The sequence below is a fragment of the Ammospiza nelsoni genome, chromosome 1 (assembly GCF_027579445.1).
Source record: "Ammospiza nelsoni isolate bAmmNel1 chromosome 1, bAmmNel1.pri, whole genome shotgun sequence".
NCBI classification, from domain to species: domain Eukaryota; kingdom Metazoa; phylum Chordata; class Aves; order Passeriformes; family Passerellidae; genus Ammospiza; species Ammospiza nelsoni.
Window position 1 is genome coordinate 5,012,008 of NC_080633.1, and position 23,984 is coordinate 5,035,991.

Genomic DNA, 23,984 nt, shown 5'->3' on the forward strand with positions numbered 1-23,984 from the left:
ACGGGAGCGCCTCGCTGCTTTGCATGAGCCCGCCCCCTCATTTACATACGGGAGGCGGAGCAAGCCTCCAGCTCATTTGCATTCCCCGCCCGCCTCATTTACATGGCACCGCCCCCCGGTCAACCCGAGCTCCGTCCGCAAAACAGCCCAAGAGAAACAAAAATAAAAAGGGGGAAATAAAGGAAAAAAGGAGGGGAAAAGGGAAAAAATGGAAACAGGAAAAAGAGAGTATGGGAAAAAGAGGTGAAAAAAAAAGGACAAAAAAAAAGGACCGAGGAAAGGAAAAAAGAAGAAAAGAAGAAAAAAGAAAAAAAGAGAAGAAGAAAAAGAAAAAAGAGAAGAAGGGAAGAAGAAAAAGAAAAAAGAGAAGAAGGGAAGAAGAAGAGAAGAAGAAGGGAAGTACAGAAAAAAGAGGGGGGAAAAAGGGGGGAAAAGGGGAAAAAAGGAAGAATGGGAAAAAAGGGGGGGAAAGGAACAGGGCAGTGACAATGGGGGAACAAGGGGAGGAGTGGGAAAATGAAGATGAAACAGAAATAAAGAAAAATACTCCAAATTTTAAAATAAAAATAAATTAATTAAAATAAAGGAAAATTAAGTTTAGAAGCACAAAATCCTGTGCATTGGGAGTCCAAGGTGGAACATCAGGACAGAGGGACACGCAGAACCATGGGCTCAGAGAGCTGCACAGATCCATCTGTCCCAGAAAAAGCCAGAACCATCCAATCTTTGTCACTGCCCCCGGGATGGTGACACCAGTGCCCCCCGTGCCCCCCACCCTTGCTGGGAGGTGCCCTGTTGGGAGCAGGGGACAGGCAGCAGGAATGCAGGCTCATGGAGACATTAAGGATAGAAGAGACCTCCAAAATCATCAAATCCAACCATGTTCATCACCAAACCACATCCCACATCCACAATTCCAGGGATGGTGATGCCACCACCCTCCTGCCAGCCTGTTCCCATGTCCTGCCCCTGCCCACCCCCCAAAAGGAATTTATTTCTCCACGGACACACAGCAACATGCAGGGAAAGCCGCAGGGCCCGCTACAGGGAAAATAAAATAAAAACAAACCGAACAAACAAACAGAAAATGACTTTACATGGTAGAATAATTCCATTTGCTTCTCCTAGTTCCATTCTGTACATCAGAACACTGCAAGGGTTTTACAAACCAGAAAGGCAAAGGCACCTGAGGAGTGTCTCACACTCACACTCACACACACTCACACTCACCACATCCATCCATGGGAGGATTGAGGTGGTCTGAGGGCCCTGGGAGCATTTTGGGGCAGCCAGGAGCCCCCTTTGGCTCTCAAATCTTTGGGAAAAAGGGAAACACCCTCCCACCATTGAAGGGCTGAGAAAACCCAAACCAAACAGATTTAATGAAAGAAGAGAAAACAGCTTAAAAATTTGTTTGATTTTTTTTTTTTAGCTTTGGTGAACACACACTTTGTTACCCTCTTCTGCCAAACCCATTCCCAGACAATGCTGATTTTTTTTCCCCTTGTGTTTGTTTCCATCCATCCCATATTACTGACCAGACTGATGGATTTGGTCCTATTCACAGAATAAAATTCTTCATTCCCCTCAGCAAAAGGAGACTTTTCCCCTCCCCATGGGGAGCTGCCCATCACCCCATGGCTGACTGACACAAGCCCCAGTGCTGCTCCAGCATTGCACCCAGCTTCCCAGGAACCTGGCCTGGAATAAATGGCCTTGATAGCTTTCAGAGAGATTTATAGGGAATGCTTTTAGGTATTTCTTTTAATTTGTCCAAATAGTGTTGTTTGGGTTTTTTTTTTTAACTGAAATAATTCTTGAAATCATGAAATCTTTGAATGGTCTGGGTTGGAAGGGACCTTAGAGCTCCTCTCATTCCAACCCCTTGCCATGGGGCAGGGACACTTTTTCACTTGACCAGGTTGCTCCAAGGTTGGCCATATCCAGCCCTGACCCTGAATGTTTCCAGAAATGGGACATGCACAGCTACACTGGGCAGCCTCCTCAATCTTGCTTTTCTATTCAGAGCTGAGGACATGGACACACCAGTGATGCAAAGTCTTGATCTCTTCCACACGGAAGAATTCAAGGATGTGTTCACACAAACAACCAATTTGTCACTTTCTTCTAAAGTCTGAGCAACATTTTTCATTTTCACTGAAAACCAGCATTAAAATAAACCCCGTCTGACACACTGGCCTGAGGATGGAGCCTCCTGGTAACTGCTTTTTGGACCCTTTGCTGAGTCGGTGGAAACAGCTAATGCAGCAGAGAAGGGAGGTAGGATAGTGCAATTAATTTATCCCAAACCCCCCAGATCTGATTGATTAATTAATTAACTAGCTTCCAGGGACTCTGTGCGTGCTTCCTGCCCAGGTTTTCCAGCAGGGCAGTGCTGGTCAGAGGCTGTAGCTCAGCTCTGCTTTTGACTCGCCCATTTTCTCATACAACTTCAAACCTACTGAGGGAAGGAATCTGCTTCCAGCTGTCCTCCACTGCTGCAGCTCTGCTTTCCCAGTCTGGGGCTGCATTGTCCTGTAGCTGCTCCCTTGGGCACCACTGATGCTCCACAAGGCACAGAGGAGGTGCCTGGAGGAGGACACACCCAGATTCACATGCATCAGTCCTCTCTGCCTAATTTTAGGCACTCTCTTGGGTTTTAGAGATGCACTGGGCTCTCCCTGCAGCTCCATGTCCAGAACACGATGGCATCCCAGCAGCACGGGCACAGTTCAGCAAACTGTGGCTATGAGCAGAGCCGTCCTTGCTGAGATTCCCGTCAGCTCCCACCTTAATCCTGATGGCTCCCAGCACAACCTGGCTGCTGTTCAGCCCTGCCCACACAGCATTTAACCCACACCACCATCATTTACCCATCCCTCAGCCCATGGCAGGGGTCCCGGGCATCCGTCCGCGGGCGTACCCGGCACAGACCTCCTGCACCCCGAGAAGACCCCCTGGTTCCCAGACTCACACACACACACACGCGCCAAGGCAAAGTCAACACGGCTGCTGCATCCTCACACCAGATCCGAGCCGAGCATCACTCCTTGATTGTAACCGCGTAAGGCACAGGACAGTGTGAAACGCCGCCCCGCTCCAGCGGGGTCGGTCCCCTCGTGGACGGGGACGCCCAGGTCCCCCCGACTCTGCGGTCTGAGGATCATCTCCTCCGGCTTGGCTGAAGGCCCTGTCTGTTCCTCTGCGAAAGGTGCTGATGGCCGCTGAGCACCTCATTCCCCCGCCGCTCCTGGGGATGCCGCCGGCACCGCCGCCGTGCTGAGGGGACATCCCCGCTCGCTGAGGGGGACATTCCCCGCTCGGTGAGGGGACATTCCCCGCTCGCTGAGGGGACCCCGCTCGGTGAGGGGACATTCCCCGCTCGCTGAGGGGACCCCGCTCGCTGAGGGGACCCCGCTCGCTGAGGAGACATTCCCCGCTCGCTGAGGGGACACTCCCCGCTCGCTGAGGGGACATTTCCCGCTTGCCGGGGGATACATTTCGCTGAGGGGACACTCCCCGCTCGCTGAGGGGACATTTCCCGCTCGTCACACTTCCCCCAAGAGAGCAGTTACTTGGCAAGGGGGACAAGCCCGGTACCGCTGGCAGCAGGGAGGCTCCGTGGTCCAGCACCCGCACAAGGCCGGGAAATCCCTGGCTCTGAAGTCCCCACAGTCCCGAGCGCAGCTTGAAAATCCAACAAGGCGGCGGGGCCGAGACAGCAGCGAGCGAGGAGGGACTGTCAGGACAGCCCCGGGTGAGGCCCGACTTCCCCACACGGCGCTCCCCGGCCCCGCTGGCAGCGCTCAGAGCCCGCAGTTGACAAAGGGGTGCCGCAGCAGGTCCTCGGCCGTCGGTCTCCGCTTCTCCTCCACGAAGATCTGCTTGAGGAAGTTGCGGCAGGAGCTGGAGACGCTGTCGGGGAGCTGGGGGTTGGTGGGCTGCGTGGCGATTTTAAAAATTGCTGCCATGGCCTCGAACTCTGCCCAAGGCGGCTTCTCTGTTAGCATCTCCACCACGGTGCAGGCCACGCTCCTGCAACAAGGCGGAGCACAGTGTGAGGGACTGGGGAGATGTCACAGACATATTTTCTGAAAAATATCTTTGCTAGGGTTTTTCTCCTGAGAAACTGAGGCCTCAGAAACGAAATGTAAACAATAATTATCTGCTGCTGTGGAATGTGGCAGGTGCATCTTTGATTGGTCTCATGTGGTTGTTTTTACTTGATGACCAATCACAGTCCAGCTGTGTTGGACTCTCTGGTCAGTCACAAGATTTTATTATTCATTCTTTACTAGCCTTCTGATGAAATCCTTTCTTCTATTCTTTTAGTATATAATTTTCTTATAATATATATCATAAAATAATAAATCAGCCTTCTGAAACATGGAGTCAAGATTCTCATCTCTTCCCTCGTTCTGGGGACCCATAAACTCCACCACACTGCAGCTCAAGTCTAACCAGCCCTGGGACTGCACCTGCCTAAAGTGAAAAAACCTGCAGGAGATGGGCACATAGCCCTGGAATGTCTGGTCCCCTGAAGCTCCCTGGTCACACAGGTTCTTGGCACTCAACTTTGAGTGGATGGATGAGCCTCGCCTTGAAGCTGAGGGCTTTTCTGCCCACTTTACAGAATCACAGAATAATGAGGTTGGAAGAGACCTCTAAGGTCATTGAGTCCAATCTATGCCCTAACACCTCAACTAGACTATAGCACCAAGTGCCATGTCCAGTCTTATTTAAAAACATCCAGAGATGGTGATTCTACCACCTCCCTGGGAAGAGCATTCCAGTACTTTATTATTCTTTTGGGGAAAAATTTCTTCCTAATATCCAACCTACACCTTCCCTGATGTAACTGGAGACTGTGTCCTCTGGTTCTGTCAGTGCTGCCTGGTGGAAGAGACCAACCCCAGCTGTCTGCAACCTCCCTTCAGGAAGTCATAGAGAGCAATAAGGTCACCTCTGAGCCTCCTCTTCTCCAGGCTACTAAGTTTCATAAAAAGGTCAGGGAGACACTAAGTTAACTGGCAGATACTAAGCCTCATAAAAGCTCACTGGAGCATCCCCTGAAGGGAAACCCATGCACAGCTTCAGACAGCAGAGTTTCAACAATAACATGTAGTTCCCAGGGAAGCTGAGCCAGAATGAAACATGTTTGCCTACATCCCACTTCATCTCTGAGGTGCACCTGAGAAGGGACAGGTGGAATGAGCAGCAAAGAGCCTGAGAGGTTTCCCTTGGTTTGCTCAAGAATTCTGGTCTCAGCAGAGATACTCTGCCACCTCTATTCATGAATGATCCTAAAAAAAATTAAACTTATCCCATTGATCCTAAAAAATTTAAAAATTAACCTTTTGCCTCCCATCAGCCAGTGCAGGTGGTGCCGGGCACATGGACACCTGCTAAGGACTTTCTAGGTTTTCCCACCCCATTAAGGCTCTCTTGGAAGGATTATTTTTTGTTGACCCTCTTTACTTGGGCACCTAACAGAAAGCAGACTGGGAAGACATTGCTTCCTCCTCATATACTGGGAAGATTAGCAGTGTTATCCCAACTCCTCCAGGTTCCATCTGTCATCCTCCACAGATCAAAACATTCACAAGCAGCCAATGATTTTAGTTGTCTTTGTGCCTGAGCCCATGCAAACATTCAGCAGCACATTTGGGAAGACCATGAAGATCCCCTGAGCCTCTGAGCTTAGTGAACCCAAAATCAGGGCCACCAAAACTCAGCAGGTCTTTCAGTGAGCTTTGCTATCAACCTGCTTTCCAGAATCAAAAAGCAATTATGGGGATGAGCTGGATGTGAGACTCACACAAGACAAGACTTTCCAAATGCAAGTTGTGATTCTGAGTGCTCCTGTTTGGGAACTTGGCTACAACAGTTTTACTCTGGATCTGCACAGTTGATCCTAACATGTATCTCCTATTTTCCATCCTTTGCACTACTTCCAGCTACTAGCAATACCTGTTGCTCCCATTACAGCTTCCCAAAAGGACTGTTGGATTTAAGTAGCAGTGGTGGGGTTTTTACTGTGTTCCTTACCACACATCAGCTTTCCTTCCATAGCCCTCTCCACTGATAACCTCTGGGCTCATCCAGTATGGTGTCCCTGTGACAGATTTAATCCCAGTCCCAGACATGCAGATGGTCTGGATGCGTTTGCTGGCCCCAAAATCTCCAAGCTTCACATTTCCTGCAGAATCTCTCAGAATATTGGCACCTGGGGTGAGAAGCAAAGACAAGACCCCCAAGAAATGAAGCAGGAACATGAAGTGGCTACAGTGAGGAGAGCAGGAAGGGCACAGGCAAAGAGCCGGGCAGGGGGGAGCCCAAAGGGCTGTGGTGGGGCTGGACTCAGCATTATTTCAATTTATTCTCTCCTAAGGCAGCTGCTGTGCAAGAGGTTTGACTCCCACCAGCATCCCCTCATTCAGCAGGTTTCCCAAAAATGAGCAGTGCATGGGGGCCAACAGATTATCCCACCCACAGACAGCAGAAAGCAGCTTCAGACCTCTCCAAATGGCAGAGCCTCTCAGTTCTTGGCTATGTTACACCAGATTTTCAGATGTGTAAGGGCAGTTAACAGTAATGCCTTGAGAGAGAAAACAGCCCAAGATTTTTGGTTTCAGCTGCTTGCTCAAGATTTTCATGGCTCAATCTGGTGAAGGGCAGGGGCAAAAATACTTCAAAGAGCGCAGATCCGAGCACTATGCTGGATTTGTACTGGGGCAGGGGTGGCTGGGCTGAGCAAACCCAAGCAAGCAAGAAGTCTCTGTATTATGCACTCACCTTTAATATCCCTGTGGACAATCATATTGCTGTGTAGGTAGAAGACCCCCTGCAGGATCTGCCTGGTGTATTTCCGTGTGACATTCTCTGTCAGAGCACCGTAAGCTTTCAGCTGGTCCTTTATTGAGCCCTGTTGTGAAGAAACAACACACACCAACTGTAAGGACCAGAGAAACCATCACATCACAGCAACTTCTTAAACCTCCCTGACCACTCTACATTCCAGCTCAAAAAAAACCCAAAAACCCAAACCCTATTTGTAGAAACAGCAGAAATCCACTAAGTGGTGAACAGAGCAAAGACTTGTGCCCGTGTCCCAGATCCCTGGGGAGATGAAGGTGACACAAGCGGGTGCCTGGCACAGCTTCCTCCTGCCAACAGCACAGACCTTTTCCCCCCTCTAGTGGCTGCAGGGGGGTCACTGACAGCTCACTGAGAAGGACCGAACTGATGAGGAATTACAACTCGATTGAGAAGATCAACTCGATTAATTAGACTCATAGACTCTTTAAGATTGGAAAAAACCTCTGAGACCATCCATTGCAACCATTAACCCAGCACTGCCAGTTCCATCACTAAACCAAGTGTTCTTTTGAGCATTTCCAACAATGGTGATTCCACCACTTCCCTGGGCAGCCTGTTCTGATGCCTGACAACCCTTACAGAGAAGAAATTGCTCCCAGCACCCAATCTAAATCTCTGCTGGTGCAACTTGAGGCCATGTCCTCTTTTCCTATCACTTGTTACCTGTGAGAAAAGACCAACTCCTACCTGCCTACAATATCCTTGCAGGGAGTTGCAGAGAGCCAGTTCTTTAGGATCAAGATAATGAGTTAGTCTTTGAAAGGCTCCTCCCAAAACTCTGCACAGCAAGAGGGACAACAGCCATGAGGGACAACCAGCCCCAAAAAGGGCTACACCAAGACCACCCAGAGTAGATAATTTACAAGTCCTTGAATTTCTGACCCAGGCATGCAAACTCAAACTGGTTTGATGGTATTGATCACAGAAAAAAGGGAGCAGGGGTACAGACATTTATCATCTGCAGCAGGTTGATCCCCTTGGCTTCAGCTGTATTTTTGGGCCACTTGGAAATGGATGTGTCTCATTGTGCCAGAGCTGGGTTTTAGCAGGGATGAACCAGAGGCAGATTTGGGGTTCACACTCAGCTCTACCTCCAGTATTCAGGTTAGCTGGGAAGTGGGAGGGGAAACCCATCCTGTAGAAACTGCCTGTCCTGCAGCTCTGGGGTGGATCCATGACTGCCAGTCCTGTTCTGGGAACAGTGGCTGCTCTGCTCCAAGCCAGCCCATCCAACTGTATCAGCTTTTCCACATCCACCCATCTCTGCTGTTGCTCTGCCCAGCTACTGTTTTGGCTTCTTTTGAGGCTGGTGGTGATCCTGTGGATGGGCCTCTCCTTTTCTTAGCACTGCTGAAGCAACCTGAGATGCTCTAAATGACCCCCTCAATATAACCTGTATGCATGGTACATTCCCTCACCACAACTAAAAGAGATTTCTTTTCAGGGGATATCAGGCAAGAAGGGGAAACTGGTTCTTTGAGGCCTGTGGTCAAATGGACCACTCTGTTTTCCAAGCATAATTTAAAAAACAGTTTATGGGCAGGACAGAAACTACAGAGTCAGCTATTAACTGGGGGCCAGCAAAAGAATGGCAGCCTCAGGATATACCCAAAATTGGCCCTCTGAACATTTTGCCAAGCTGACTGTTTCAAACTCGAAGCTTGGCCAGACCCAGCTTTGCAGAGCTGCTGTCCTGCAAGCTTTGGGAACTCCCTCACTTCCACTGGCCTTGGAAACCAGAGCCCCAAGCTGCTTTTGTCAAATGAGCTGTTGTTGCAGCAGCAAAGTCAATCTGTATTTGGTCAGAGCTCAGCTTTATCATTTAAAAAAACAAACACTGAATTTCCAGCCCTGCTGGACACTGCCCCAGCATCGAATGCTGGTTTCCTGGCTGCTAACAAACATCAGCAAGGGGACTGCTGGAATTCCTGGGATTTACTCCTCTGGGTCCATGCCTTGTGGCAGGGCCCAAAGGCAAGATGCCCACAGGGAAAGAGGGAGGACAGGGTATGGAAGGGACTCAGGCATGGAAATCCACCTGATCACTCACATGCAAGATTCATTCAGAGAGCCTCTAGCACATTTGCCTAACTACTAAAATTATTTGCAACCAAATGACTTAATTGTCCCTTCTGACCTTACAAATCTCTGTATAAACAAGGGTTTATTCTCCCACACTCTGGGGAACAAATCCAGCTGGACAGAAGGGACTTAGGAGAACACATCCTCCAGCAATGTAAATAGCATTATGCTGTTTTACACCACCAGTCTAATGGCTGATGTAATTCACAAGCTCCCAAACACAAAGAGATGCTCAACTCACCCATGCACATTTTCCAGCCCCTGCTTAAATGCCCTCAAAGCATTCTGATCTTTTGCCCCATGACTATTTCATCCTATATCAGCAAAGCCACAAATGAAGCCACTCCTGCACAAGAGGATAATGCTGCCCACAAAAAGCTCTGTCCTCACCAGAGGATTCTAATGAACACCACTGCTTTTAATACACACGTGCTGAAAGCCACAAATAATTGGTGACAGCTGTGGGTGGACAGTTGTACTATTAGCTTGTCCTGCAGGGAGTTGCAGTAAATACTTAAGGATGGGCTCAGGCCAGTGTTTGGAGCAGGGTCTGGATCATGTCCCACATACACCAAGCTCAGATTCCAGACTGTGCACACACCCTGCTCCAGGATTCAAACCTAAAACCTGCCTGCAAAGCTCTTCTTTTCACCCAGTGCTTGTTGAGGGGCTTCACCATGAGATCTGACTCACATCCTAAGCTCTCCCAAGCCTTAGGGATGCATCCACTAGTTTAGTTTGGTTCATCAGCTGTAAAACAGCTCAGCTGGACAAACATAAATTTCACCAAAGTCCAGGAAACTCTAAATCTGTTTTCTGCCACTCAGGACAACGTTTAGCAGGAACCACACTTACCCCTGGCATGTATTCCACAAAGATGGACAATTTCTTCTCCTCCGGATCCCGCAGGCACCCGTAGTACTGCACGATCCTGTCGTGACGGAGAGTCTTCAACAGCTGAATCTCACATTCTAAAGCATTCACCTCCTGTAACAAACCACACAGGCTTCCTGATGAAAGGGAATGGTGTCTTTGGGAACATGATATAGATATTACTCCATGCTGAGCACAGTTTTTGTAGCAGCTGTGAAGCTGTCCACAAAGCCATTGGCCACATGAGGCCCAGAAATAAGGAGCACGCCCTAAGGGAAAGGTAAGGAGAAAGACAGGGCTTGGCTTTCAGACAGGTTTCATTAATTATTATTACTATTGTTACTTGTGTTTAAGGAGGTTTTCTGGAAAGATTCCAAAAAAGTCACTGAGTAGGATGGGGAGAAGGTGAAGGGAGCAAGAAGGACAAAACAAAGGAAGATCAGACAGACCTGCAAGAGGTGATACCTGACACAGAGCAGGCCAATGTAACCAAGGAACTGGGAGGCACAGAAGTCACCAGAGCACCACAGACATTCAGGACTACTCCAGAGAGGGGAAACAACACTCTGTCTGCACACACAGCCTCCCAGGGGCATGGACACCTCTACCCTCAGCCCTTAGTTCCCCAGGGTGCTGCAGAACAGCCCTGCCCCTGTACTCACTTTACTTGTCTCCTGGCTGTCAGGGTCGAAAGGCACCTGCTTCACTGACAGCTCCCTCCCAGTGTCAGCATCATAGCAGAGATAAACTTCCCCAAAAGCTCCTCTTCCCAGCAGCTTCCCCAACCTCCAGTTCACAGGTGCCTGCAGGGCTACAGGAGAGAGGAGAGGGTTGAGGGAAGAGCACAACAGGGAGACTTCAGCATCAGGGTCCACCTGACCCTACAGGGCAGTCAGTGAGTCTCTCTCTCTCTCCCAGGTGCACCAGGACAAACCAGTTTTAACTACACTGGTGCTATTGGTGTGGGGGGAATGTTTCCCAGTTTGCATTAGCATAAAGCATAAATCCGAGGAAATTCCTATTTCATTAAGAGTCATTCCTCTAAAAACTGTTTCCTTAGCCAACACTGGAATTTCCCTTCTGCTGTGGGAGTGTTTAGCAGAATACAGGATGGCTGAGCAGCAACCCAGGCAGGGACCAGTGAGGAGTTTTATATCACTGGTCATTTCTAGGATGTTGTCCATCACTAAACAGGCCCAGTATGCACCAGCTTCTATACCATGGGCAATGCTGCAATAGCAGAGGAGCATCTTTGAGTGCTGGGGTGACAGCAATGCAAGGCAAGGAACAGAAACTCGATGCATTTGCTCCCACATCCCAAGTCTTCTGGGAAGCTGACAGTCCAACACACAAGCAATCACCTGAACACCAGCTGACCCCACACAGCTGTCAGCCAAAGGCTGAGTAAGACACAGGGTGCTGTACTAAACCCTGCTCATGACACACAAGCTGGTGCAGTGTGCCCCATAGTGGGGGTGCAATCAAAGTTTACCCATGGCTGCTTAGCTGGTGTCCAGCAACATCAGTAATTAGTAATTCAGCAGGTCACAAAAACTTAATTTTGTGCCAAATCCCAGCTCTCCTGAGACCTCAGGCACTCGGGGCTTTGGTGCACTCACAGTTCCTGGCTTTTGTAGGGGAGGTGCTGAAGGCCTGCAGACCCTTTTCAAAATTGTTCCAACACTTGGGCCTGTACTCATCATACTGCAGAGTGCTGAGCTTGCTGTCCCCAGTAAAGCTCTTGGTTCTGCTGGAAGGGACGAGCTGAAACAGGTTCTCCTGTGGGAAGTAACTCCTGGGGAAAGTCCTCCGGCCTGCAGGGGAAAAGGGGTAAAATGACAGCCAGAACACACACAGCAGCTTGGATCCACCTGTCACCACCTTCTCACATCATTGAGATCCTCATCTCCTCAAATTAAGCAAAGCAAGTGTAATGAAACTGAAACAAAGCCATGTGAAGATTTTAATTCAATTTAAGAGTTGATAACAGCAGGCATTACATCTCATGTAGATGTTTCTGGAGGGGTTTGCAACAGTTTAATTACATCAATAGGTGTGTTGGTTGTTAATCACAATTAAACACTGAACAGGCAGAGATTTACATTGAAAATTATCCCCACTATCCCCTAAGTCCACAGGCAAATGACCACACAGCAGGGCCAGAGCTGCTTTCACAGGGGTGGCAGTGAGAGATGAAGCTCATTCTGGAAAGCTCAATATGCTCTCTGCACGTCCCCAGTGCATTTTTCCCAAGGGAATTTTTGCTTCCCACTACTTGCAGTCTTACACAGTGAAAGAATGAGCAGGAAAAAGATGATGGAGTTGGCCCCAAAGCTCAAAGCTCACCAGCTTAAAACAGAGAAGCAAACAGACACTGCTACCCTGAAATTGCTTGGGGATTTCCTATGGCTCAGTGAGAAACCTGCTGTAAAGGTCACAAAAATCATCCTCAAAAGAAGGCAATTTTGGGGAGTGGGAAGGTTGATACTGCCAGGGATGAGAAATGCCAATCATCCCCATGGCTAAATTAAAGCAGGAGGTGTAAGCAGAGGACAGGCTCAGCATTTCCCAAGAGCAGAGCCACAAGGTCTCACAGAGAACACCCTTCTGAATACACAAGTGAATCTCAAAGCACTTGGTGGCTCTCCCTTTATCAGAAACCTCTCCTTCCCAAGTGTTTCCAGTCTCAGGCACTGGCACAAGGCACCAAGGACTGATCACCCCCTCCCTGAGCCCCCATCACGTCCTTACCATCGCTGTAGTCCTTGCGGCTTTGGGAGAGATGGTACTGCCTTGGGAAGGTCCCACCTTTCCCAAACCTCTCACAGAATGGGATGTCAAAATCTGCCAGGGGGGAAGAAGACACAGATATTTCTGAGATCAGCTCAGTATCAAATGCCCAGAGTGTTTCTTATGGAAAACACTGAGTTAGAGGTGAGAAGGAGGAGACAAGGTGCTCATTAACACAACCCTACATACCCCAAGTGAAATCTGCCCACACTCACAAACTCTTCAGTGGAAAATCAGGGTTAGACACACTGCCCTTAATGCCTCAAAATCAGAGGTTTAACTGCTCACTTTATGGACCCTGGCCCACATTGTTCAAGTCCAAGGCAGGGGATTAACACAGACCATGCTTGGTTTCCAAGGCATAGCACTAAAACATCTTATTTGCACTTGGAAAATGCAAAAAAAATTAAACAGAACTGCCAGGCAGGGTCAGGCCTAGACACATCCACTCCAAAACATTTGTTATGATATCAGCTATTTCCAGGAAAATGCAAAAAAATCCAGCACTTGACTAACACCAGATAACATCTCCCCTCTTTCTTCTCAGATGTGACTCCTCCCCTCTGAAAGCCAATTCAAACCTCCAGAGCTCCAAACTTTTATATTTATTTAATTAAATGCTAGAAAGATAGAATATACAGAAGGGATTAAAGACCATCAGAGTTTAGACACTGGATGATGAGAGAGATGGATGGACATGCAAGATAAGGACATATTTTTTTAATAAAAACCCCAGCACAGGAAGCCATTGCTGGTAGCACCAAATAACTTGAGATTAAAATATCTGTCATTCCACCCCCTTCTTTCACCTGCTGTTTTTCCTCCATCCAATTCTAATGACACAGCCCCTTCTGACTGTTTGTTTGTCTTAGCCTGGGGCCAGCAGCAGCTCCTCAGAGGCCATTCCTGGCCTCTGCTGTGCTTCGGTGTGATTGCCAAAAAGAGCACATAATGGCTGAAATATGGTCAGCAAGAGGAGCAACAAGGACAGGGCAAGAGGTTCTCAGTGAGCCACGTGTAAGCAATGGTGCCCAGAGGTGTCTCAAAGCAAAGTGCCATGGGGGAAGCATTAAAACCTTCAGCAACCAGGCTGACTGAAGCTTCATCTCTGCAGCTCAATCTAGAAATCCTGCCTCAGGCCAGCAATGAGTTATCCAGCCACAGGCTGGCTGCCATTTGCTCATTTTTATTAGTGCAAGTCATTACAATATTACAGAGTTTCCATTATTTAACCAGCTGGATGTTTGTAAGTGATGAAGCAATAACCTATGATCTGTGCAAGCACCAATACAGCTTCTCTCCCAGCATTTGCACTATTGCAGATTATTATTCATGCAAGTGGAAGAGGTGTAACTCCCTAGGGAGTTGGGGTTTGCTGTGTAGGAAGTTGAGATCCTGAAGGGGCAACTCCCAGATAAGAAAAGAGAGGCAAAAGCTTATCCTACAAGGCTGCTCCCAGCACCCTGCAGTTGTCTGCAAACACAAGAGCAACATCTTCCAGCATAGATCTCAAGCTTTGCTTGCTTGCACCCATCCACCTCAGGGCCTCAGCTGCCCAGTGTGCACTATTGCTGCTGTCAGTTGATTCCCAAACCAGTCCCAAAGGTATTGCTGCAGAATCACAAAGGGCTAACGAAGACAAGAGCAGCCCTGCCTGTGTTTGCTGCTCTGGGCCTTTTGATTTTAGAGAATATTCATGTTTGATCATTGCAGGGTCAGTTCTGAAAGGTTACCAAACTATAGAGCTGGTTTGCTTGATTGCTTTTAATTATTTTTCATGCAGTGCCATCTCTCTAATAGTCCAGCCTCTTCACTATAAGCTCTTTATACTTTTCAGCAAATATAAACCACCAAGAGTGCTTACCCATGCAATCAAGACCGTCTTTGGGATGGGTCTTCCTTCCAGGAACAGGAGTTTGGGGAAAGGGAGGGCTGCAAAGGGATGGGGAAAAAAAAAAAAAAAGGATTTATTTATTATATCAGAACAGCTATAGAATTAATACACTAGGGAAAGGACAGGATAAACCTCAAGTTGCACTGACCACTGAGCTCCCATCCTCATCCTGCACAAGAATGAGGACTGGTTTTTTTGGCTGGATCACAACTTGTTCTTGTGGCAAACAAAAGGGATGCTGCAAAACCCACAGTCACCAGGCTTAAATGAAGCAGCCAAAGATCATCAGCCCTGTGCAGGAGGCAGCTCAGGAGGGCCACAGGCTTCTGCTCCCTCAGTGTCAAGTGTTCAACCACACACCTCTGCTTTCCATGAACACTGCTGAGCTCTGCAGGTGCTCACACCAGAGCCCTTCAGCCATGCTCAGTTCATGCAGGCTTCCCTCCTCTCCCACCTTCTTCACACAGACTCTGCATCACCTCTGGGAACACACACCCTCCCACGGGACCAGGAGGAAGAGCGTGGCATTGGTGCCTCAAGGCCTTTAAACTACAGTGAGAGGATGGAAAAGCACTGCAAGGGGATTGCAGAAATCCCAATTTCACCCCAGGCTCTTAAAGAGTGAGCTGGGCATGTGGGTTTTACACTTCCCTTTTAACAATATGGGCACAGAGTAGAAATCAGCTTTGTAAAGTGCTCTGAAACCTACTCATGTCAGAGCTGATCCCTGCTGTGGCAAAGAGGAGTTTGTGGTGCTGTTCCTAACCCTCAGCCTGGTGACTTCTCTGTCATCTTGGGCTGATGCCATCCCAACAACTGGCTGCAAGGCCTCCACCAGCTCTTTGCAGGAAGAGTCCTACTAACTCCTCTTCCTTGGAGCAATACAGCCCTCCTTGTGCCTTTTCTAGCTCCTAGACCCATGACTGGACATATCTGCCTGCTTTGGACATGAAATCAGGCCATGCCACCCTCTCACAGACAGAGCTAAAAGCCTAAAGCTCTCCCCTCAGTTCACAGCAGGGTGTTACACACAGCCCAAGCTCCTTCTGCTGTTCTTCTTGGCAAAATCTGTGCAAAAGCAAAGCTGGGGCAGAGAGGTTGGGAACACAAGGAATCCAGTTTCGATACAGCCCTAACAATGAGCAAATACATCACAGGAAATTATTAAAAGCCACAAAAAGGAAATGGACCTTGATGCTGAGACAGGTCCAAAGCACACGGAGCTGCAAACCCCAAGCACGCTACACAATCAACCCAAGGCAGGCAGGCCTGCTGGAACACAGCCTTGGGGCTGGATGGAACAGCAACAGCGGAAAAAAATAGACAGCCTTTGATGCAGATGGAAAAAAAAATACACTGCTTCCCAAAAGGACACTGTGTCTTATCCACAGCTCACCCTGCACAGCAGCAAACACAGGGATTCTGTGCACGTGGGAGCTGGGATCCAGCTCAATGGCAGCAGGCACTGAATCGCAGCCTGGCTTAGTACAGCGTGTCCCAGTTGCTTCCTGCTGAGTAGCTAAACTTAGTTACTGCTCATCTGGTGTCCCCAGCACCTCGACTGACACGTCTGTGGCTGCTGGCACTGCACAGGGGCTGCTGAGCTTGCCAGTGGTCAGTGGAGAGCAGACAGCGTGCCCAGGGAGGAGGAGGCATGGAGAGGCTGATGGAATATTGACCTGGTGACTGCAGAGAGCCAGAGGGAAGGAGGTGCTGTGAGGGTGGTGAAGCACTGGAAAAGACTGCCCAGAGAAACTGTGGGTGCCCACCCTGGAAGAGTTCCAAGGCCAGGCTAAATGGAGCACTGAGTAACCTGGTCTAGTGGAAGCTGTCCCTTCCCATGGCAGGGGATTGCAACTGGATGATCTTTAAGGTCCCTTCCAACCCAAACCATTGTGTGAGTCTGTGAGAATTTTCATCTCAAAAGGCAAAAAAAGAAAACCTGGTCACACAAGGCTAGGCTGTCTTTGTCCAGCTCAGATTACTGCAATTAAAATCATTGCACAGACATCTCTGCTAGGATCTGGTTTTCAGCAATAAAGGTAACTTTGTTTTGCTCAGATGCATCCTCATCCCAACAGAAATCTCAGGGGTTGCCACTGATCCTGCTGCTCTCCTGCTATAGAGCAGAGGCTGCAGTTCAGCTTGGGAACATGGTGATACACACAACTCACCTGTCCACAGACCTGTCCAGTGACTGGCAGCTCCCAGACAGAGAATCATCAGGGCTGATGAAAGCTTCGAGCATCTGACAGAGAAAGAAAAGGGAAACAATAAAACCATGCACTGTAGATCCCCAAGCTCCAGAACTAGCAGACATCTGCAGGGTCATCCATTTATGATGCCTTTTTTGCATTATTGTTCTTTCCAGCTGCTATTTGCTGGTAGAAAAACTGAAGCAAAGATCATTAATACCCTGATGTTCAAAGCGTGCAGAGGTGTCAATGAAATTCAAAGTGCTCAAAGCAATTGTGAGAAATAACAATATTTACTACTTTTTCCTTACTACTTAAGGAAAATATATATCAGGACACAAATGATGTGCCCAAGGCCAAGTGGATATTGTGTAGCAGAGGCAGGAGTGCAGCCCTGGGCTCCTGACTTCCCGAGCTGCCCTGGCACACGAGCCCAGCCTTCCTCTCTGCTGATAAGAGCAGCATCATCAGGGCTTTGGCTGGAAGAACTGGCTCGGCACTCATCAGCTCAGTGAAGTCAAAAGCTGCATTTGTGTTGCTTCCTGGATGAGACATTGTACTGGCCAGGGTTATTTATAGCTGGTTAGTAACAATAGAGGGTTTGTAAGGAGTGGTAAACCCTGGAGCTGTGTGCAGCTCCACATGGAGCAGAGCCTGCTCCGAGCCACACTGCGCTGCCATGCTCCCTGCTGGCTGGGACATTCACTAACCCCTGCTCCACAGCTCACTCCTGGGAAAGCTGAGCAACAAGGGTTAAACACCATGTGGAGCCACACTTTGCTGCTTCCCACATCACTCCTCCTTCCCCAACAGCCTCCCTTTCCCCAGGCTGTTCCCATCAGCCCTCCTCAGCCAGTTGTCAGAACAGCTCGTGCTGTTTTGGCCAGGTAGTCCCAACTGCAAAGTGCAATTTCTCTCCTCTTCCTAGTTTGTACCCTAAAACCTCCTTCAAAATGCACCAGGCCAAAGAGGAGCAAGCACTCTGACAGAAGCCACTCCCCACCTCTGCCAGCCATGCCAGGTCTCTTCCAGCAGTCAAAGCTGAAACAGACTCATTTCTCAAAAGCATAAAATTGGGAATTGGAGCATGCTCCATACTCAGCCTCTGTTCATCTGCCAGGCTGGTCCCAAGACCACAGTTACATCACAGGCTTGCACAGGGGCATTCCCCAAAAGGCAGCAAGCTCCAGCTTCTGAGTGCTTTTCCACGAGGCACATATGGAAGCAGCAGTACAAGAACATTCTGAAGGCAAAACCCATATAGGGAAAAGCAGAACTGCTCAATGAGGAAAGACAATAAACCCCAAACCCCTTTTCCCTGCTTTTAATTCACCAGCAAAGGGCTGTGGGCCACCCACAGAGTGATGTTGGGAAAAGGCAAGGAGAGCATCTGGGAACCTTCATCCAGAGCAGGCTCAGGGCTCTGAATTAATGGAGCTGCACAAACAGCCAGTGGAGCTGGGCTGATTTACACCCAAGGGGGTCACGGGGACCCTCCCCTTGCACACACACACACTTTGTCTTAATCCTCCCCAACATGTTTTGGAGGCATGTGAAAACAATGGGGAGCCAGCTTTTGGCTGCAAGGAGCACACGATACATCTGCACTCTTGATGCTGCCAAGACTCACCCGGAGTGACTTCTTATTTTATTAATGGCTGGATAATAAACTGTTGAAAACACAACTTTGCCATGGAAACACTAGCACAGCCTGCATGCAAATGTGGAGCTAGTGGGTGCTTTTGAGTGTAGGAAATACACATCTCCCAGGAATATCCTTGGGGGCCAGCATAGCAACCTGATGGATTGAGTTTAGTGCCTTCCAGATGTCCCTCCTGCAAACTAGGGATTCTTGGTCCTGTGTTTCCAAGAGCTTTGTAAGAATGACATGTGCTCAGACAGCCCAGCTGACTTCACAGGATCTACATTAAGCTCTTCAGAGCTACAGGTTGAGCAGAAATGCAAACTGAGAGGGAGGTGTAAGGTGCTCCCACTGTGGTCCCTTGACACTGCAGTTTCCCTCACCGTGGGTACCAAATTGACTGGAGGATGAGGTACTGCTCAGCACTGAGGAACTTGCTGCTCTTTTATTACTGAGAGACTGGAATATACAATCTCCTTATTAAGAGAGCTTAAAAAAATATAAATGGGGAGGGACAGAGACACAAAACCACAAAGGCTGTGGGCAGAGCCAAGAACTGTAACTGGAGCTCAGGCAGAAACACCACTTGGGAAGCAGCCAGAGCTGCTGATATCCCCAGGCTGTTGCAATCGCAGGCAATCGGTTGCTTGGCACATTCCCTCACAGTCCTGGGATCTGGGAATGCTGTGGCCACAAGGGCCTGGCAGCTGGTGCACATGTGTGCCCCAGAGCTACCTGAGGTGCCTGGGCACATCTGCCATCCCCACTGGCTCTCAGGGCTCCTGGAAATCAGACACTTCCATGGGCATGTCAAGCCCAGGGGCACCCATTCCTGGATAAAGCTGGCCTGAGCCCCAAGCACAGGCACTGCCAGAATGTAAAGGTGGGAGCAGCTCTCCCAGCACAGCCAGTGCTGGAATTCAGGACATCCCTCTGGCTGTCCTGGACTGCCAAGACCCCTGCCAGGGGGCTCAGAGACCCTGGCACAGAGCCCAAAATGCCTGTGGGTTTGATTACGACCCATGGAGCAAATTACCAACCTTATATGAAGATCTGCAAGCCATGACAGTTTAAGCAGAATGATAGTGAATTTATCACGGGGTGAAAATTAGATTTTTGAGGTTTTTAGAATTGGGGTTCAGGGGGCAAGATGGAGGAATCTGAGCCTGTCCAGTCTTTCTCCTTCTTCCTGACCTCTATCTTCTGCTGTGATGTTGGCACTTTTAGATTGGTTTAGAGTAGAAGCTCACTGTCTAACACAGGTGATAGGTATTGGAAAGTAATTGTAAACGTTGTACACGTAGTTTTTAGTATAAAAAGATAACACCACCCTGGGGGTAGGCAGAGTGCCTCTGACTGTCATGTTGAGTGGACCTCAGCAGGGCAGGTGAAAGAATTTTACAGATAAGGAACAATAAACAACCTTGAGACCGAGAACTGAAGAGCTCTGACTCCTTCTTCGAGCACTGGGCTGGGAAAAGAGACTTTCTAATGTATCTCAGGGTCACTCTGAGCAGCAGAGACCCCAAGAAGCCAGCAGAGCTGTCCCACAGCAGCCACCCCCCAGCCCCACTCACGTTCTGGTCCATGGTCTCGGGGATGAACTCTCCCTCGCTGTTGATGCTGGTGTAGGAGCCCTGGCGGGCGATCTGCTGCTGCTCCTCGGGAACGCTGCCCGGCGGCGGGGAGCTGCGCCCGGTGTGCAGGGAGCCTGGGCAGGGACACACACGGTCAGGGAGGGCACCCACCAACCCAAACCCTTCCAGAAACGCTGCCCCAGTGAGCACACAGCTCCTGGGTGCCAGCACAGGAGTCCAGGGCGGTGTAATAAGTGACATAGACTCTCGAGGCATTCACAGAAGGCCAATTAACTTAATTAACAACCCATTGCTTTTTATACCCTAGTATAAAATTCCTATCCCTAAAATTGGTCCTTTAATTAAAACACCTGATGGTGTTTTAATTAAAGGACCAATCAACTCCATCCCTACAGGTGGATTTGATTGGTCCTTTAATTAAAACACTATCACCATTGGCTAATTAAGAAACCACCCTTTGGTACACAAATCTCCATAACACATTCCACATGTTCACAACAGCAGGTGCAGCAAGTGAAGGTAAGAATTGTTTATAATTCTTCTCTCTGAGCTTCTCAGAGCCTTTCACAGAATGATGCCTGGGAAAGTTGTCTGTTGCTCTCTGTGACCAGAGAGCTGCTGCCACAGCTGGGTTTGAACTCATGAGGATGGGAATGGAGCTAGAGTTGTGATGCTATTTATGGGTATCCTCCAAAGCTTTAGCACCAGGGAGGGTTAGTTACTGTGGGACCACACAATGTGCAGCAGACCTGACCTTCAACACACCCGGGATCCTAAGAGCTGTCACTGCATCCAGGTGTGATGCTAGAAAGGAAAGAGCTCTGGGAGTTCTGCTGTGATACAATCAGTCAGTCTCAAAGCAAACCACAAACCACAAACCCACCTCCCCTTTGACCTCTGGGCATTCCCTCCCTGGAGCAGGTCACTGCCTTGTCCAGGCATGTGGGAAACAGCCTGGCTGTGCTCAGTGCATCACTGAAACACTTGTTATTTGGAAAACAACTTGCACTCAAATCCCCTCTTCTCCCTGCTCTCCCTACACAAAAGTAAAGGCAAAGGAAAACCAGCCCTCAAACCCAAAAATCCCAGGACAGGAATGATCTATGGGATTGGTTTGTCCCATTTTTGGCCGAGGGAAGTGTCTCCCCTGTCTATAACCCCAGAGCCTCTATCCTCTGCATCCTAGGCACAGACAGCAAAGCTCCCACTGGCTCCCTCACAGGGCTTGTTTAGAAGGTGATTTCAAGTTTGCACTTGGGAGAGAACCCCACAGCTTCTTTATGAAGATGTTCCATTCCTCCAAATCCACTCTATCCTTGTTACTTTTCCAGCTTTAGGGATTGCTGCCCTGCTGCAGTCTTGGCTCTGCTTGGCTCCCTGCAGTCCCTCCCCTCCACCCCTGTGCTGTCATCACTCCAAGGCAGGGAATTGCTGATGGAGATCCTTGTGGATCCGTGCTGGAGCTTCAGCTGGCATTGTGCAACATGAGCTTTCACACAACACAACAACCTGTTTTCATGCAGGCTGCTGAAAAGCACACATCCTTGAGGAGATGGAAACCACATGGAGATGCATTTCCTCACATTCTGTATCCATTTTGTGGCACTCTCACCGGTTCTTGGGTTCATTACCATCATTTGCTGACAACATGCCCAGGGCTGAGCACAAGAGAAAGGTACTGGGAGGGAGCCTACCCCATCATGGAGAGTCAACACTGATCAACCAAAAAACATTTCTGCCTCTTCTGCATCACATTACTGTGCCAGATGGATCTCTGGAATAAATCCATCTCCGTGATCAACACTACCAACCCAAGTTCCCACCTTTCACTTGAGCAGATACACATCAGGAGCTGTGAATGTTAACAGTGTCACACCAGCATTAAAGATCATTGAATCATTGGATTTACACCAAACACACAGATCTGTCTGTCCATGCTACATCTTTCTTCTGACTCCTTGCTTAGATTGTAAAAATAAAAGTCATATGGCTTTGAGTTATTTTTTTTTCTTCTTCCTATTTTCTCCTTCACAGATTTCCTGCAGGATAAGAACACAGTGAAAAAATCTCCAACTGAAGTAATGCCAAGATCAAGAGAAGAGAAACTCTCGAGTGCTGCAGCACTCAGAACGAACTGGCTTTCCACCAGCCCTAAAACAAAACCAATTGGGAAGTACAGCATCCTTTCTTTGAAGATAAATAAATAAACTTTTAACTGTTGAGCAGTTCAGGCACCCTGAATAAATCACTGCATCAGCAGCCCCTCGTTTGCTTAGCAGATGCCAATCTGGAATGCAGCACAAGGACATTGGGGTGGCTCTAGCCCCAGAAAGCTGCTGGAGGATTTAGTGAGGTGTAACTGCTGTATCTTAGCCCTGCTGAGTATTTCTGTTACTGCTGCAATGAGCTGTGGATCTGCTCATGCACCATTGGGATTTCTTGCTCCAAGGACCCACTTGCTATCCAAAAAGCCTTTGATTATGATTTTACAAAGATCTGTACATGCCCTGTTTGACTCTGAACACAGGGAGTTAAGCCAGATTTATCACAAGCACAAAGACTTCCCATGATCTCCCATTAAGCCTTTGCCTGTAACAACTACTCCCAGCCATAGATCAGCTGTGTTTGACCTTCCAGAGTCACATTTCCTGCCAAAAACTTTAAAAGCGAATAAGACACCAGCTATTTCCCAGCAGGTAAGGAAATTAAACAAAGTGCTTAGGCTTTTGCCTGCTTGGAAACTGCTGGAGTGAAGCAGATCCCTTTTCAGCCAGGCTGTTTGGGCAGAAGTGCTGCCCAAATTCATTTTTGCAGCTTCACACCTCCAGGAGCATTGGTTGCTGCTGCTTTGCATCCATGCATGTTCTTCCACCTGGGAGAAGCATGGAGCAGAGCTCTGGAGCTCAGAGTTGATTTCTCTCTCCAGTCCTATCCTGGTAACAAAACCTCAGGCAATCCCAGTGTTGCTGGAGGAGGGCAGGAATGGAGAACAGGGGTCAGAGAAAGAGAGCAACATTGGTACTTCATGCAGACTTAATTCACAGTGGGGAAAACACATTGGCTAATGCTGATTAATCCACTTTGAGGCAGAGGAAGAAAGACAGAAAAGTCCAGATGTGCCTGTTTGACACATCACAGATGCTCTGCACACTTGACCTAATACTCAAGAAACAGCAGCAGCACCAGGCAGGGAGAGGAGGTCCCCAAGGGACTGTCCTGGGGTCTATGGGACATCATGTCACCTCCAGTGGGGATGTGTGGCATTCACATTCTCTGAAAAATCCCTTTGCCCAGGATTTTCCTCCTGGGAAGCTGAGGAGCCTCAGAGAAAAGGAAAACAATTCTTATCTCATTTACTTCTCGTGTGTTGTGCTCACATGTGGAATGTGTTGGGAGATTGTTTACCCACAGGTGATTGTTCCATTGGATTCTGCTGTGAGTTGTTTTCACTCTCTGGCCAATCAGGGCCAAGCTGTGTCGGGACTCTGGAAAGAGTCAGGAGTTTTCATTATTATCTTTTTAGCATTCTGTAAGTATCCTTTCTGTATTCTTTAGTATAGTATTCTTTAATGTAATATAGTATTATTAAATAATAAAGTAGCATTCTGAGAACATGGAGTCAGATTCATCATTCCTGCCTTCGTCTGGGGGAACACAAATACAACAGGGATGGGGCAGGCTGTGAGGCACTTCTGTACAGGCAGAGTGCTGGTCAGATCTCAGCAGCTCTGTTTGGGATTCCCAAACTCAGAGTTGGCCCTGGTTGAGCATCTGACCTCAGATACTCTCTGCAGCAAGGTGCTCTGGGGAGGGATTCCTGCTCCACTTACACACACACAAATGTAAAGCCATAGATTTGAGAGGAGAGCACAGAGTGTCCTGAGGACACAGAACCAGGACAGCACGGAGACTCACAGTCACTGCTGGCACCCACTGGGGCCTTTCATGTTCCCTTCTGCTGTTTTCTTTTCAGAAGTGCCTTTCCTGCAGTATGTGCAGAGCTCGTGGTGCTGCACGTACAGGCAGCTCCC

General features: G+C 48.7%; 1 protein-coding gene across 2 annotated transcripts in view; it reads right to left on the reverse strand.

Annotated features, from left to right (window-relative positions):
• Positions 1–936: 936 nt before the first annotated feature.
• Positions 937–23,984, reverse strand: part of LOC132081293 (mitogen-activated protein kinase kinase kinase 3-like) — an 83,356-nt gene continuing 60,308 nt past the window's right edge. For both annotated transcript variants that reach the window (XM_059484924.1, XM_059484915.1), the window contains exons 8-17: positions 19,933–20,066; positions 16,693–16,766; positions 14,489–14,556; positions 12,586–12,678; positions 11,454–11,648; positions 10,497–10,645; positions 9,817–9,948; positions 6,796–6,925; positions 6,049–6,226; positions 937–4,035 (exon numbers count right to left, since the gene is read on the reverse strand). In XM_059484924.1, the coding sequence (XP_059340907.1) occupies positions 3,807–4,035; positions 6,049–6,226; positions 6,796–6,925; positions 9,817–9,948; positions 10,497–10,645; positions 11,454–11,648; positions 12,586–12,678; positions 14,489–14,556; positions 16,693–16,766; positions 19,933–20,066 (1,382 nt within the window). In that variant the 3' untranslated portion in view covers positions 937–3,806. The remainder of the gene's footprint in view (positions 4,036–6,048; positions 6,227–6,795; positions 6,926–9,816; positions 9,949–10,496; positions 10,646–11,453; positions 11,649–12,585; positions 12,679–14,488; positions 14,557–16,692; positions 16,767–19,932; positions 20,067–23,984) is intronic.